Source organism: Gossypium arboreum, chromosome 13 (assembly GCF_025698485.1).
Source record: "Gossypium arboreum isolate Shixiya-1 chromosome 13, ASM2569848v2, whole genome shotgun sequence".
In the NCBI taxonomy this organism is placed as follows: Eukaryota; Viridiplantae; Streptophyta; class Magnoliopsida; order Malvales; family Malvaceae; genus Gossypium; species Gossypium arboreum.
The window spans coordinates 621718-637602 of record NC_069082.1 but is presented as its reverse complement, the minus strand read 5'-3'; the positions used below and the strand labels follow the sequence as shown (position 1 = coordinate 637602).

General features: G+C 31.5%; 3 protein-coding genes and 1 long non-coding RNA gene across 4 annotated transcripts; 1 reads left to right on the top strand and 3 right to left on the bottom strand.

Moving 5' to 3' along the window:
- Positions 1–1344: 1344 nt before the first annotated feature.
- LOC108461832 (uncharacterized) lies at positions 1345–4107 on the bottom strand. Its single transcript, XM_017761785.2, has 7 exons — positions 3660–4107; positions 2820–2868; positions 2621–2723; positions 2449–2544; positions 2288–2362; positions 1730–1799; positions 1345–1611 (listed from the first exon to the last, which is right to left on the bottom strand). The coding sequence occupies exons 1-7, from the start codon at positions 4002–4004 to the stop codon at positions 1543–1545; spliced, it is 807 nt and encodes a 268-aa protein (XP_017617274.1). The 5' UTR covers positions 4005–4107; the 3' UTR covers positions 1345–1542.
- Positions 4108–4752: 645 nt separating this feature from the next.
- On the top strand, positions 4753–7175 carry LOC108463064 (uncharacterized). The gene is made up of 4 exons (XM_017763002.2): positions 4753–4882; positions 4992–5384; positions 5892–6008; positions 6950–7175. The coding sequence occupies exons 2-4, from the start codon at positions 5037–5039 to the stop codon at positions 7025–7027; spliced, it is 543 nt and encodes a 180-aa protein (XP_017618491.1). The 5' UTR covers positions 4753–4882; positions 4992–5036; the 3' UTR covers positions 7028–7175.
- Positions 7176–8186: 1011 nt separating this feature from the next.
- On the bottom strand, positions 8187–9902 carry LOC108461719 (expansin-A8-like). Its single transcript, XM_017761642.2, has 3 exons — positions 9683–9902; positions 9111–9423; positions 8187–8699 (listed from the first exon to the last, which is right to left on the bottom strand). The coding sequence occupies exons 1-3, from the start codon at positions 9828–9830 to the stop codon at positions 8396–8398; spliced, it is 765 nt and encodes a 254-aa protein (XP_017617131.1). The 5' UTR covers positions 9831–9902; the 3' UTR covers positions 8187–8395.
- Positions 9903–14008: 4106 nt separating this feature from the next.
- LOC108461784 (uncharacterized) lies at positions 14009–15098 on the bottom strand. The gene is made up of 2 exons (XR_001867857.2): positions 14772–15098; positions 14009–14338 (listed from the first exon to the last, which is right to left on the bottom strand). It is a non-coding gene; the product is annotated as an uncharacterized LOC108461784 (long non-coding RNA).
- Positions 15099–15885: the final 787 nt, after the last annotated feature.

Here is a 15885-nt window from a genome sequence, read left to right as displayed (position 1 = left end):
TTTAGCAACTAGATTTATTTTTATCACTAAAAAAATTTGATAACTTTTAAAAAAATAGTTGAATGACGTGACACTCTAAGATTCTGCCATAATATAAGTAGAAAAATTTTAAAAATTATATAAATTTTCGAGTGATAATATGCTATACTTTTAGAGTGTGCTATAAAATGTTCTAATAATCAAACCAATGGTTGAACCGGTTACACCGTTGGTTTTAAATTCTATCAGTTTAACCGATTCAACTATTAGACCAATAATAATCAAATAAATAATTAATTTTTTTTGAATTACAAGGGGAGGACAAAGCCCTAACAACAACACGACTAGTGTGACTCGAACCCAAATTACACTTGGGATGGTGAACACCCTAACTATCAAGCCAATACATGGGGTTCAATAATTAAAATTTCATCCCTCTACTTTGGGGAATTAATACATTAGTTCTTTTAGTTTAATTTATCAAAAATTTATCTTTTATTTTACAAAAATTGTAGGTACGATTTGAAAAGTAATCTAGCAATTGGATTTGGATGTAAATTATCGTAATTATACATGTTTCATATTTGAATAATTAGTTAATTAGCAAGTTTTGTGTAATTGGAGTACTCTAATTATACTCTCAAGGTTAAGCATTGAAATAATTAAGTGGATAATTATAAACAAATTCCAAACACGATTATACATTATTTTAAGTTTAAAATTTTATTTTATATAGTAATAATTGTATTTTAATTCTATAACATATATGTTATTTTTAAAAAATATATAATTATATGTTATTTGATTAATTTCATTTAAATAATTTAAAATAATTTTCGAAGAAACATAATTTTTCATTTGACCTATTAAATAATTAATTAACTTAAATAGTTTTATTATAAATTTATTATACTAATCTTAACAAAATTACATAGTTTTATGATAAAGAAATATGCCACAAGTCTCTGTACTCTTTATAAATTTAAAATTTAGTCTCTACAATTTTAAAATCTTAAAATTCAGATTCAACTATTGACATTATTAAAATTATTTTGTTAAATTTAGAGTCACTACAATATCATTTTTTAGTTACATTACATAATATTTTTTTATTTAAAATTGACGACTTAAATTCTTTAAGAAAATAAAATTTCAAAAATATAACACATCATAGCAACAATTTGTAATACTTCATAAATGCACTGACCATGTCGATTGAGTCTTAGCTCAATGAGCATTGATATTATTATCAATGTTGGGGGACATGAGTTCCAATATGCTAAAGAGCATTATCCTTGAGGAGTGATTATGGGTAATTCTAGACATTGTTAAAAAGAACAAATATGATCAACCCCGATAATGAGATTGTTATGTAAAGAAAACTGCACCAAACATATATAAAATCCAGATTTAAGCATATTGGCATATGGCATCTATGCATCCCTCACAATACATAATCCAAAGGAAAGTAAATTGGTCCATGCCAATTCAGGTACATTTATTATCCAATCCACCCTCAAGCATGAAGAAGGTCTCAATTCTAGTTCCTAGCATGCACTAAACCTAGAGCAATTCCTTTGCTTTTTTCGTCCAAATATCGTAGATATCATCAGCAAATAGAACAAAGTGCACCTGCAAACACCAACTCTTTATTTTTCTCGAAATTTCCGTATTCGACACATATTTGGAAAATGAGTATGAAAATATAAGCCTCCAAGGACACTCAAAATACATTGAAAAGGGAACTTACCTCTTTAATGTCATTGGCAAATTCTTTGATAGTAGATAAAGCAACTGTAGCTGCTTCCTCATAAGGGTACCTGGAAGATTTTCAGAAAAGAAAAGAAAACATATAATCTAAGGTAGAAAAATAAAGAAATCCATGAACACGGTACGGATTCGTTACTTAAATAACAATGAATTTTACAGAAAAGAACTGTCTTCCATGACCGAAAGTGAAAAGATAAAAAACATTTCTACTATGTCTATGAGTTCATGATCTTTGACAAAATCAATCCCAGAAACTTACACAAGTTACGTAATGATTCAATATTGGTAAAAGTACCATCAAAGCCTTAATGATAGGAATCAGATTGCCCATTTTTTAATCTAATATACAGACACAAATTTGCCCATTTTTTCGTACAATAGATAAAATGCAAATTGACTCTTGGTACAAAGGTCTCCATGGTACTTTTACCTCCAAATATCACAAATTGAAAACCAGTCCTTAAAGAACATGTCATCAACAGATATAATTTAGCCAACTTTCCACAAAATACTTTGGTGGTTCTATTGCATTACTTACCTGTATACACCGCAAGATATGGAAGGAAACGCGATGTATTTAATGTTGTTCTCTTTAGCCACAGTTAAGCAATTTCTGCAACAATTTCAAGAGGATATCTTATTGAGAATGATAAACTTAAACTACAAATTGAATGGTGTAAAAGGAACATCATAGCATACTTGTATGCATTTCTCAGTGAGCCTTTAGGGTCCTTGTCGGAATCATAAATCGGTCCAACAGTGTGAATCACATGAGATGCAGGCAGTTTAAATCCTCTGCATAATCTCAACATGTTAGCACGTTAATGTGCAAATATTCAGGTGAACCGGCAGTAAAAACCGAAGAACTTACGGGGTAATCCTTGCTTCTCCGGTGGGACAACGAATACCAGGTTGAACTTCTGGTACCTTATAGCATGCTTCTTTAAGTTCAGGGCCAGCAGCTCTATGTATGGCTAGTAAAATTCATCAATGGTCATTATAAGTTCAGTTTTCTAAGACATCAACAAGGTTCAAAATGAGGAGAAGAAAAATATGCAGAGGTATTCTACCTCCATCAGCGCCACCACCTCCGAGCATTCTCGGGTTTGCTGGATTAACCTGCAGGTGATTATCATCAGAACTATCACCGTGCTTGATTTTAATCAATGTACATAGAATCCCATCAAAGAAATATAGCCATCAATACATACATACATATATATATATATATATAGCATGATGTTGATGTGCCTTGTATTGTCTGAACAGGCAAAAGCCATAGTCGCTGAAGAGCGAGCTCACGGCAAGGCTCAAACTCAAGACCTCTACAATATAGAGGATCTCGAGGGAGCTATGCACTCGCTCTTCAGCGAAAATGATTTTTGCTTGTTCAAGCAACACGTGGCACATCCATAAAGAACACATAATTTTTGTTGATATGCCTCGGCTCTACCTAGAGCACTACGAGCTCATCATACTCCCTCATCAATAACTTATATGCCATAGGTCATAAAATCGAGTTAGACCTTCAGTTTGCCATGGTTCTCCTACTCAGGGTTGAGTCAGACCACGCGCAAACTCTTCCGTTTGCCATGTTCACCTATTCAGGCACCCCAAAACACTCCTATTTTGTGACCCCACTGGAGCTCTCTCGACGGAGTAAAGAGAAAAATCCCGATCAAATGTTATGATTTAAAGAAATCCTTCCATTTTTTAAAATCCAACTCAACAATCCTTCCATTTGCCCATAACATTAATCAATTATCCTACTTAAACAGAGATTTGGATCACTAATTCCAAAAACAAACATACTTCAAATACGATAAACAAATATAAACAAAAACAAATCATCAAAAACCCAGAAACAACTATAACAGAAAGAAACTAAAGATTAAAGAGAAAGGACTAACAATAGCGTCAGAGGAGCCATCAATAAACCACTTAGTAATATCACCCTTGTTGATTTTAAGCACACTAGTTTCAGACAACTTGAAATGACCATCTTCTCCAGCAGTTGCAGACGCCATCATTGAAAACCCAACAATCCCAGGAACTGGTGACGAGGATTTCACGATGTTTTGGAGAGGAGCGGGGTTTTTAGTGGCGATTTTGAAAGAAGTGGGGTTTGGGTGGGAGGAAAGAGTGGCAAGTGTAGTAGTGGAACAGGTAGTAGTAGTAGCAGGAATTAAATGGCGATGAAACGGTAGGAACCTTATTCCTCGGCCACCTCTGGAGAGAATCGAAGTGCTAATCATTTATTTTTGTTTATTTATATTTGGTTGATGATCTGAACCCCAAAAAGAAAAACAGAAATAGTAATGTGCCTAGAGTTCTCCATGTGGGGCTTAACAAAATTCTAGACCCATTGATACGTCTAGATTTGGTTCGGTTTAAAAATTAGGTTTAATTTTTTTTAAAAATTTAACTCGAATAAAAATATTAAAATTTAAGTTCGGTCTAATTTATCTGTTTTGAAATTTTTATTTACCTTTTATATAAAAAAACTTAGAAAACAGTTATAATACAATAGTAAAATGATAACAAAACAATAACAAAACTACAATTTTTTTAAAATTCAAGTTGGGTTAGGCTAAAAAACGACTTTACCTGAGGCCCATCTTGTTTTTCACTACCCTTTTACTTTTTACCTAAGTCTATTTTTAGATCTATATTTTTATCAAAATACTTTCACTTTTCGAGTGAACCTTTGGGCTAGACTAAATCGCCTAACCCACATGCAAGTCTAATTAAGCCTAATGTTAATCTCGATTTGCTTAATAATTACTCAAAAAACAACAAATACAAAATAATTCAATAAAAATATAAATATGAAAAAAAACCCTAACTATAATTAATATAAAATAATTAGTTAAATATTAATTATATTTAAATATCAGATTTTGCTACAATTTTTAAAATTTGGCCTAACGAATTTAACTGTTTTAGCTTGAGTTAGGACTGAAATTTTAGAATTAAAAAAAGACTGGGACTAATAATAAATTTGACCTTTCCTTTTGAAAATTCCCAATCTACTCTCAACCTTCTCCACACATCCCCGCCTATTTTATTATCCCTTTGAAATATTTCCTCCCTATCCCTGTCCTCCTCCTCCAGTCCCTTGCCAGCCAGTAAGGTAATTTTTGAAACCCTGAACTTAATTTGAAGATTGGTTTCTACTTTGGGTCATCAGATTCTGAGTTATCTCCTCTATTAATTACGTTTATTTTTGTCGTCTCCACCAGCAAAATCGAAATAATAAAACAAGGATTAAGAGGGAAGAAATCGCCATGGTGGTTGCGACCTTATTGTCTCCCTGCAATTCAATTCTAGTCCGTGGTTTTCCCATAAGAGAAAACGAATCATCATCTCCCCCATTGTTTATAAGCGTTAGAGACGGGTTTCTGAATCGGAACAAAAGGTTATCTCGTGGTGGGTTGCTTGTGCAGCTTAATGCAACCGAAGGTTCAGCCGATTCAAGTAAGTCCGAAGAAAGTATACCTTCTTGGGCTAAACCCGATTCCGACGAACCTCCACCTTGGGCTCAAGGTGAAGGCAAGAGTTCCACAGCACAGCAGAGTTTTGAGGTTCCTTTCTTCGTTTACTTGCTTGCTTCAGCGGTGACCGCCATTGCTGCGGTATTTTCAAGTCTTCTTTACTCTATTACTAATGCTTCGCGCTGGTTTTTACTAATTACTTAATCTTTTAATCGAAAAAGTTAACTAAAATTTAAGATGGTGGATGTGCTTAGATAATGGTTTTAGACTGATTAAATTATAAAATTTAAGATTTAAAAGCTAAAATTTTGTATTAAAATGGTTTAGTTTTCATTAAAATTTTTCAGTTTCTTATATTTATTTTTCGTTAATCATATGCTATGAGAATAGTTCAATCAACATGCGCTTCAATAGGAGGATAAATAAGCTTTAACAAGTTTGTTCCCATGTCCTTTAATATAAACAATAATATCAATATCAACCGAACTAAAACTCATTTGGCTATCTTTTTCTCAATTTGAAAGTCTTTGAAGATTATATTGTGTCTGACATAAGTGTCAGATTCATACTTAAAGAAAAATGAAAGTCCAAGCGGCTTGAGACACTCGAATTTAAGATGGCTAAACCTTTTTCTTCTTCATCCTGCAGGTTGGTTCTATTTTTGAGTATATCAACCAAAGGCCTGTTTTTGGAGTTTTGAACTCAGACAGCATTTTCTATGCGCCCTTGCTTGGTTTCTTCGCATTTACCGGAATTCCCACTTCGGTGAGTTTGTTTCTCTACTTTTTCTGGCGTTGATATCACTGTTTTCGAATATGGAATTGTATTCCATTTTGGTTTTAGGAGTTTATATGTTTAATGTTCAACTCGAATGATTAACCCTTTCATTCATTGAGTAGAACATTAAATATTTAAATCTTTTCGAACTCGCAATTTTTAAGATCATGTCCAGTATGGGTACATTCTGAACTCAGGCTTTATATGGTCAGGGGTGTAGTTAGGGAAGGCTGGCAAGGTTCTCAGTCTGCTGAAATAGAAAATTTAATTTTACTATCAAAATTATATATTACTCAACATGTGTGTACTACCAATAATTTGTTATGGTCCGCTCAATATGTGTGTAAATATTGAGGCTCAATTTGTTAATTTTTTTTATTTAAGGCCGAAATGACATAATATATAAACATTGAAGGTTAAATTTTTTATTATATCAAATGGAAATTATCCTTGGTTATTCACTTTCGAAATTGATAAGGATTAAATTACAACAATTTTTTGAGATGAACTAATTTACTCAATTTCGAAATTGAGAGGGATTGAAGAGATTTTTTACCATTGAAATATGATTCGTGTAACTCAGATGCATATTGTTGAGAGGTTGAACCCTCAAACAAGTCCTACTTTGTTCTTTGTTGCGGGTTAATCTTCATGACTCTATCAAGAACATTTCTGGGTTTACAAAGTGGGAGTACTTAAACAGATGGAACGATCCATGTACAAGCTCTTCAAAGTCGAAAGATAAAACTTTGACTAGGGATAATACCGGACTTGTTGAATATCCTGTAATCTAGTAGTCCTTTCATTGATTTTGGTGACAAAATTCATTTTCAAAGTGATTGATATGAAATACTAATGAAATGTATAAATTGAAGTTTATTAACTCAATCTAACCAAGTTCTTGTAATAATGTGATTCAACATATTCAGGCATTTCTTTGGTTCAAATCAGTTCAAGCTGCTAACAAGGAAGCTGAGGAACAAGATAAGAGGGATGGTTTTTTGTGAAGCCAAAAGGCACAAATTGCCATTGACACTGTAATGTATTCATCGTCTAGAACTTTTGTCTATGGAAATTGAATGCCTTACCATTAATTATGTAAAGAAAGTCATGTTCTTTTTTGAGGTAAATAAGTCTGGAATTGTTACTTGCTAATTGCCTTGTTGATCTTATATATTCTTCATTTTGCAATTAAAATGGAATGACAAGAAAAAGAAGTTAAAACTACATTAATCTCAACTATGTTTTTTAGTTATCTAGTTATAAAACGTTATAAAATGGTCATCCATATTAGTAAATTTTTGTTTTGGTCACTCAATTATAAAAAATTACAAAATATCACCCAACTATTCAATTTTATCTTTTTTTGGTCACCAACTGGCTAATGTAAAAATAGAAACACTCAGAAATCCAAGATCGTTGGGTGATCAAAAAAGACAATTGAAAATTGAGTGACAAAAAAAGAAATTTACTAATCGGGTGTCTATTTTTATAACTTTTCGTAATTTGGTGATAAATATATATATAATTGGGTGATTAATAATATAGTTAAAAAAAAATAGTATTTGGTAAATTGTTAGGAAGATTGGTGTGTCTCAACCTTTGATGTGTGAGGCAGAATGCTGCTAAATTATTAGTTCTTTTACCGTCAGTTAGATAAGTGCCGGTGAAAATTTTTCGGCAAACCCATTGACCTATGCCAAGTTCATCGAAACAAAGTCGAGACTTGTTGGCGTGGCAAACATGACTACATATGTATTTACTCATATATTTTGATATGTCAATGATAAAAACATCTCAATGTACTAAGCTATTGGGCTTAATTGAGTATATGACTTATGCATGGGATAGCATAATTCATAATTCTCACAAAGAGTTTAGGGTAAATTTACTCTTTGGCCCCCAAAATTGGTATGAGTTTATATATGGTGAAATTTTGGTATTGAATTTTGCCCTTCAAACCCTCCAAGATTTATAAAGTTACGAATTAATGCGATGAAATTACACTTTAACTTTGAAATGAATTTTGACATTTAAAAAGAATTTCTAATTTCGCTCTTGCATTTAATATTAACATTGGGATAGTTTAAATTATTTCATTGGTAAATTAGAGATCCAATTTGGGATCTATAAACTAAACTATTAAACTATAAAGTTACTTTGGAATTAAGTAAAGCAATCTTTAATTCATAGTCTTTAATGGCTACAAAATTAAACAAAACCCAAAAACAATGGACTATCCCCTCTTTACTTATATCTCACACAATCCTTCAATAATGTAAAAAAAAAATACATGAAGGCCTTAAGCGGGTGCCAATAAGCCACCTCAGCAACAATACTAAGCTTCTCTTTTAACCTTAACAATGGCTGAACCTCTAAAACTGACCACCTTCGAATGTTTGTCCGAACTGCCAGTTCGCTGGCACGACGTTGTAGCTGGTTAGAGTCTTGCCATCGCTTGTGGTGACTTGGAAAGACAAGGTTTGGCCGTTGAGGTAGGTGTTGCTCTGCCAGTTCTGGCCCCAGTTCCTTGACATTGCTTGCCACCCAGTTTTCGAGCCCTTGATCGACACCGAGTGGACATCTCCGGCGCCGCCAACGTTAGTGATTAGGACCAAGTTGAAGTATGAGTGGCCGTTGATTGTGAATCGGACTCCTCCTTTCTTTATACATGGGACTCTGTTTTAAAGTAAAATTAAAATAATAAAAACTATGTTCACTTTCAAATCTCATTATATTGAGAAGTAAGGTTTGAATATGCCTTTTAAGTCCCTGTACTTTCCAAACTTTTGAAACTTAGTCCTCTATTCTTATTTCAAGGAATTTAGTTTCTTTACTTGTTTGATTTAAAAATTAAAGTCCAATTGATAACACTGTTAATAATTTTTTGTTAAATTTGGCTTTTCTAATAAGTAGAGCGATTGAATTCCTAAAATTAAAAGGAGATGGACTAAATTTCGAAAGTCTGAAAAGTACAAGGACTGGGATGTAATTAGACCAATTTTAACTTCTTTTTAGTGTAAAGACTAAAGACTAAATCTCAGAGTTAATTTAAGGGACTGAAAATAGAATTTGACCATTATTTTTTACCTCCTGAATGAAACGGGTACAATCCCAGCACGGTATTGAGCTATTTGCAAGAAAGCAGGCTCGGCCAAATCAAAGTGTTGCAATGGAGGGTTGCACCACCCACCATTATCATTGGACAAAGCAAAATTAGGGGGACAAAAATTGGTGGCAGTGACCATAATGGTAGCAGGCAAGCACCATTTTGGGTCACCATCACACCTCATTTCATAACAAGAACCACAGCTCAACCCATTGTTGAACAATGCAGTGCTAAGTGCTGCTGTGTTGGTCCCAAACCCTTGGCTATATAAGTTACCATATCCACAAGCACCTCCTGAAAAAATAATAGCATTAAACACTCTTAGTTCACTGTAAGAATAAGAAGAGTTAGATTGCAGCAAACTTTATTTTTTGTTAAAACTTTTATCCATTTCTACTGATTAATGAACTAACCAGCCAGCTATACCTGATATGTCGGGTGTACCTCATTTTGAGGTACAATGACCAGTTTCATTGAAGAACCAGTTACTATTAAAAGGACCTTCATAGTAGTTTTACCAACTTAAATTTTATGTGGAACATTTGAAACTTACCCATTGTGCCGGATGCATCACCACCGCCGTAGAAGGTGGCGTGACCACCTTGCCATCCTCCACCATAGTCACCAATGGTGGTTCTCAGGTAAAAGTTGAGGATGAAGAGGATAAGAGAAGTAGTAGAAAATGGTGATTTTGGCGCCATTGTAAAGGGTGTGTGGTGGTGTGTTTAATGCTTTGATGGGGTTGTGACATAGGGATGGGAGAAAAGGGGTTTATATAGAAACTGTATGTGTTTAGGGGAGCGGTGGGATGTTGACTTAGAACAAGCAACAAGTGAGAAACAATTTGGTGAAAGTATTTATGTAGTCCCTCTATTATATGGATTAGATCGAATTAGTCCTTTAATGTATCACTTTAATTCATATACTATTGAAAAAGGATCAAATAAAGCTAAATTGGAACAGACAAATATTCATCCAGGAACAATTCTAGGGGGTTGGCAAGGTCCCCGATCCCCTAAAATGAGAAATCTTATTTTTGACCCTAAATTATAAAATTTAAGTTAGTATATGGTAAATTTATAATTTACCCCTAAAATAATACAATTTTGATTTAGTCCTTTACAAAAATAAAAAAGATATAAACTATTAAAATAGTAAAATTTTATTTTAGCTCGTAAAATATACAAATTAACTTCGTTCCCTCATAATTTTTTTTTGACTTTGCCCCGGATTTTATTTGCAGAGTCATAAAAAAAACTTTTAAAACATAACTCTATTAAATAGTAGATGGTATTTTTTAATATTTTATTTGATTTTTTTAATAATAGAAGGACTAATTTGATCTATTTCTATAATTAAGTGACCTACCAAGTACATTTACCCAAGTAATCCTCACGTTGAAAAGCAAAAGAAGGGCCACTCAAATATATTTTTAAGATAATTTTACAAGGATCAAAGTTAATGCACATGCAAATGTTTTCGGTGAAAGACCGCGAGAACACAAGCCGCTACGCCTTACGACCCCATCTGCACATGCATTTATCTTCCCCTATGATAGTCGGTGTCGTTTCGATATCGAGCTCGAGTCCGTAGAAATGTATTATTCAATCTTATCTTTTAATTAAAATTTTGATGCATTTCAATCAATTTTGAGTAGTAACAATTTTTATCAATGCAAAATTTTAATTATTTTTAATTTTTAATTTTCAACTTGTTGAAAGAAAATCGAACTCACTTAGGAGAAATCCTTGAAGTATCGTTAACTTAAGGGGTTTTGTCAACTCTTAAACGAACAAATACATTGAAAATATTTCTTTAGAGAAAGTTTGACCTCTCCTCAAAATAATTATTTTAAAATTATAATTAATAATAAACTATAATTCGTTTAATTAAGTTATTCAACTTAGTAGATTTATATTTGCACATATATATGTTTGTAACCGAGAGATATTTGTATGAAAAACATTTAAAAATATTGAGACGGTACACAGACAATGACACATACCGGTACAAAAACAAAATCGATGTGTCTACCGATATAGTACTGACTATCTCGAATTTAACCTTTCTTAGCAATTAAGTATAAAATGTAAGCTTTTTTAACTCTTCGTCTAATAGAAAAATTACATTTTTGATCTTAAAATTCAATTTAAAATGATTTTTTAATCCTTAAAATTTTATAATTTTATTTGAACCTCAAAACCCTTCACTTCATTTTTTTAAGGAAAGTCCAAATATAATCACGATACATATCACAAATAATATATATTCAATTAATTATAATTAACTAAAAACAGAACACAATAAATTGATACAACAAAGTCCCAAGACCTCAATTTTATGTTTTATTTGGTGTTTTCATGTCTATTTTACGATCTATATATAATACTCGTAATAGTTATTTTTAACAATATTTCTCTAAAATTCGAACCTACATTGTCCCTTTAAAAATGTAATATGCCTTACCATTACACCCGACTTTATTAGCACAATTAGAACACGATTGATAATATAATTAAATAGCTATAATAGTATAAAATTACAACCATTACTTTATAAAATATTATTTTATAATTTGATATATTTTGTTCACATGCCAACAAATTTTTAGTATAAAATTGAGGATCCGTCCATAGTTATATGGATGGTGACTTAAAGTATAATTTGTCGGCAATTATAACAAATAATTAAATAATACATCATTAATGTAACTTTAATAAAATTAATTTATTAATCAGTCTACAATATTAATTATTTTCTCTCATTAATTATTAATTAAATCATTGGCAAACGTGAGGATTTTTTGTTTAGATAGTGAGATTTTGTAGTTTTTTAATGATTTAATTAATTAAAATGTTAAAATTTGGTATTAATTTTATATTATGCGCGTAAATTGTAGATTCGGTTTCTATATTTTAATTTGATTACTTTTAGTTTATTGTTGATATAATGTTGGGATTATAAAGGTTTGTGATAATTTGGTGGGTGGAGAGTCGTAGGTCATTGAAGGTAATCGAAATTTGAATTTTTTGAGAAGTTTGGAGTTTGAGAGAACAAAAAGAGATAACTAAGATTACTGAGAGGAGAGAGATATGTTGTTCTATTTCGATCTTTGTGGAGTTTATAAGAGGGTACTTTTGGTCATTCTCAAAATGTCATATGTTGTCCCTGCATTGGTTTCGTACTCCTTGGAGCTCACCTAATTATGTCATGCTCTTGTAGGTATGAGCTATCATGTTTGGATAATAGATAAATGTTATGCATGAGTAGAATGTATTTTGTTCATGTGATGTGCGCTCACGAGGTCTTGAGCTTGCAGATGTTAACTTTACATATGTCATTGGCTCGTAAGGTTGACCAGTAAGGTTGGCTCGTAAGTTAAAATCTATTATTTTCAAAATACTATGCAACAAACTTATTATCACATATCTAATGTTACGCCAACTTGCTATTTCCACATAATACTCAGAAAAACCACATTTTTTTACTTAACGGATTTAATAGTTATTGTCTGAGTTAAGATTGGAATCTTAAAGTTCGAAAAGCATATTAACTAAAAATGATCAAATTGGAGAACAATGACTAAATCCATAATTTACTAGACCAATAATAAAATTCGACCTAACGAATTTAACTATTATCATTTGGTTCGGAACTAAAATTTCAAAATTTAAAAATTATATGACAAAAATTGACCAAATTAGAATATATCAAAACTTATATATAGTAGAGATACTAATAGCACAATTTGACCAAATTTTCTTCATGTGTTAAACAGGAAGTAAAGCTTAAAGATTTGTGATAAAAAAGAAAAGATTTGAATACAAACTAAGGGTCCCTACCATGTTAGTGAGCACATGCAATGATCCCTTTGTATTTATGCATCATTTTCATATGAATTTGAGTGGTTTTCAGTTGTAATCTGATACTGAAATAAGATAAATAAAAATTAAAAAGCACTTAAAAGCAATAAAAAATTTCATAATATGGGATTTGAACGCCAGATGTTGATTAATACACTAAAGGACAATAATATGATGATTCGATGATTACTTTAATTGATTTTGCAATTATTTTTATATTCAAAAGGTCGAATTCTAGTATTAGTTGTGGAGTATGTCTCGCATTCTAGTGAAATTAAGACACAAATAGAGGGTAATGTCGTTACAATGAAATAGGAGAGAAGCAGAAACAACGTGGCGACGTGTCATATAATTTTCTTAATTTTCTTCTTCAAGTCAAATTCTAATTATTTGTAGTGTAGATTATTTCAAGATTATTTGGCCTACGAATTTTGACTATAAATAGGCACTTTTCTACCTTAGAAAGATTAACCCATAACACATTTAAGTATTATTTTTTACAAGCTTTCAAAGATTTTGTATTTAAGTTTTGAGAGTTCTTATTTTCGGGTTCGAAGTTTAATTTTTATCTTCATATTTGAACTCTTCGCTTTTGCCAATTTAGTGAAATTATCTTTACCCGTGGTTTCTTATCCTTTTCGGAGGGGTTTTTCCACATAAGATTTGTGTGTTTTATTTTTCAATTTTTTTTATTCATTGCTTACACGGGTTTATCCCCAACATTAATCCTTATATTAGGTGTAAATTATGAATTTAGGCTTTATATATTTCAAATTGGTCAATTTTAATCTTAACCCAAATGGTAGCAGTTTAATCCGTTTGGTTAAATTCCACTATTAATCTTGTACTATGAGTGTATTTGATTCAAAAAAGTAAAATTACTTTTGATAATAGAATTATTGGAATGTAAGATTACTTAGCACATTATTAAATATTTTACTTATTTTTATTACAATTTATAAATATATAATGTTAAACAAATTTATAACTCATAATTATAATAATTAACTTGCATGTTGGTAAAATGATGTTGTTCTTTTTTTTATTGGATTTGTATATTATTTACATAAAAAGGTAGAAATTAATTAATGTAGAACCCAAATTTTGCCCGGGGCCCATAAACCATAAACCAAGATAAAAATAATTAATAGTCCATTCAACCCAATTACAGCCCAAAAAAATTAAAACCCTAAAAGCCCAAAGCCCACAACCTTAACTAATTTTCAGCAAACAAAAAAGAAAAAACCAGCCGCTCCTCCCTTTGTCACCAAGATTCAGTCGCCCCATGCTACCACTGTTTGCTGCCTCCACGCGCATGCCACCTCGACCACCCACATCTGACACACCTGCAACAGAGACAAAAACCAGGCAAGAAGAAGCATGCGAATGATGGGGGGAATAATAAACAAAAGGAACAAGGAAAACATTGGCTTTAAAAGCTGAAATCTATCAGTTGTAAAGGGAGGATTTTTCTGGATATTTCGAGGGGAGAAGGGATTGTATTTTGAGGGGGATTTTTTTTGATATTTCGAGGGGAGAAGGGATTGTATTTTGAGGGGGATTTTTGGAGAAAAGAATCGATCGTATTTTAGGGGAGAACCGTTTGTAAATAGGGGGCTTTATTTTTTCCTTTGTTTTCAAGAGAAACGGGTATGGATTTTTGAAGATAAAATAAAAAAATATTTCTAAAGTGATTACTTGTTACAATTTTTTTTTTATTCTATTTTTCTTCTTTCATTCGACACAAATACGAAATATAAGAGAGGACGAGAGGCTTACCGGAGTTGCATCGTGTTTTCGCTGTCGAAGGGTCTTGCTTTGTTGGTCACAATCAGATTTTGAAGGGTGGTTGAGGGCTTGAGATGAGCCTTTCGGCTGAAAAGAAAAGGGGAAATGGGGAGAGTTAGAGAGCATTACATTTTTTTTTTTTTTAAAAAAAAGTGGCAAAAGTAAAAATAATTTTAAAACAGTTTTTTTTATCTTAAATAGCACAATAAAACAACATTGGAAAGGGGAAAGTCAGCATGCGGCTTAGGCCATGTGCATTGTCCCTTTAGATGGAGGATTTGCACTTTTAGTCCCCCTCCTTCGCTCCAGCTTCTAAATTGGCCCAGTTCGCATTTTATGTTCTTGTAAATTTACCCTGGAATTTGCATACTGTCCCAATTTGGCCCGCGCCCAGGTGCTACATTTAGGAGTTTGGATAATTTTGCGCTTTTGGTCCCTCCTTACTATTCGCATGTTCGATGTGGTCCTATCCTCTTTATCTTTATTTCAGATTTGCCCCGAATTTTTGTTTTCAATCCAATTTAATCCTTTTTAGTTAATTTGCCATTTTATTATTGAAATTGATTAATTATATTTATTTACTAATTTTATTATTATTGCTATTATTATTATTATCATTATTTTTATTCTGTTATTGTTATTATTTCTCTTGTTGTTTTCATTATTATTTATATTAGTGTTAGCATCATTAGTACTCTTTAGTTCATTATTATTATTACTATCTTGTCATTATTTTCTATTATTGTTATTAATATACTATTATTATTCTTATTAATGAATTACTATTATTTTTACTTTATAATTATATTATCACTATTGCTATCATCACATTATTAAACTAATTAATTTCATATTGATTTTGTCACATTATATATTTTCTTTTGTATATATTTACATTATCATTGCATTATCATTATTATTATTATTATTATTATTATTATTGTCATTATTATTTTTTATCATTGTTCGTGTTGTTTATTTATTTACGTATATATCATTTACTTAAGTTTTTATTTTACTTTTCATTATATTTGATCTGTGATTATTTCTCGTGTTAGCTAATTTTTGTTATTCTCGTCTCTTATTTTATTTTATATTAATGCAT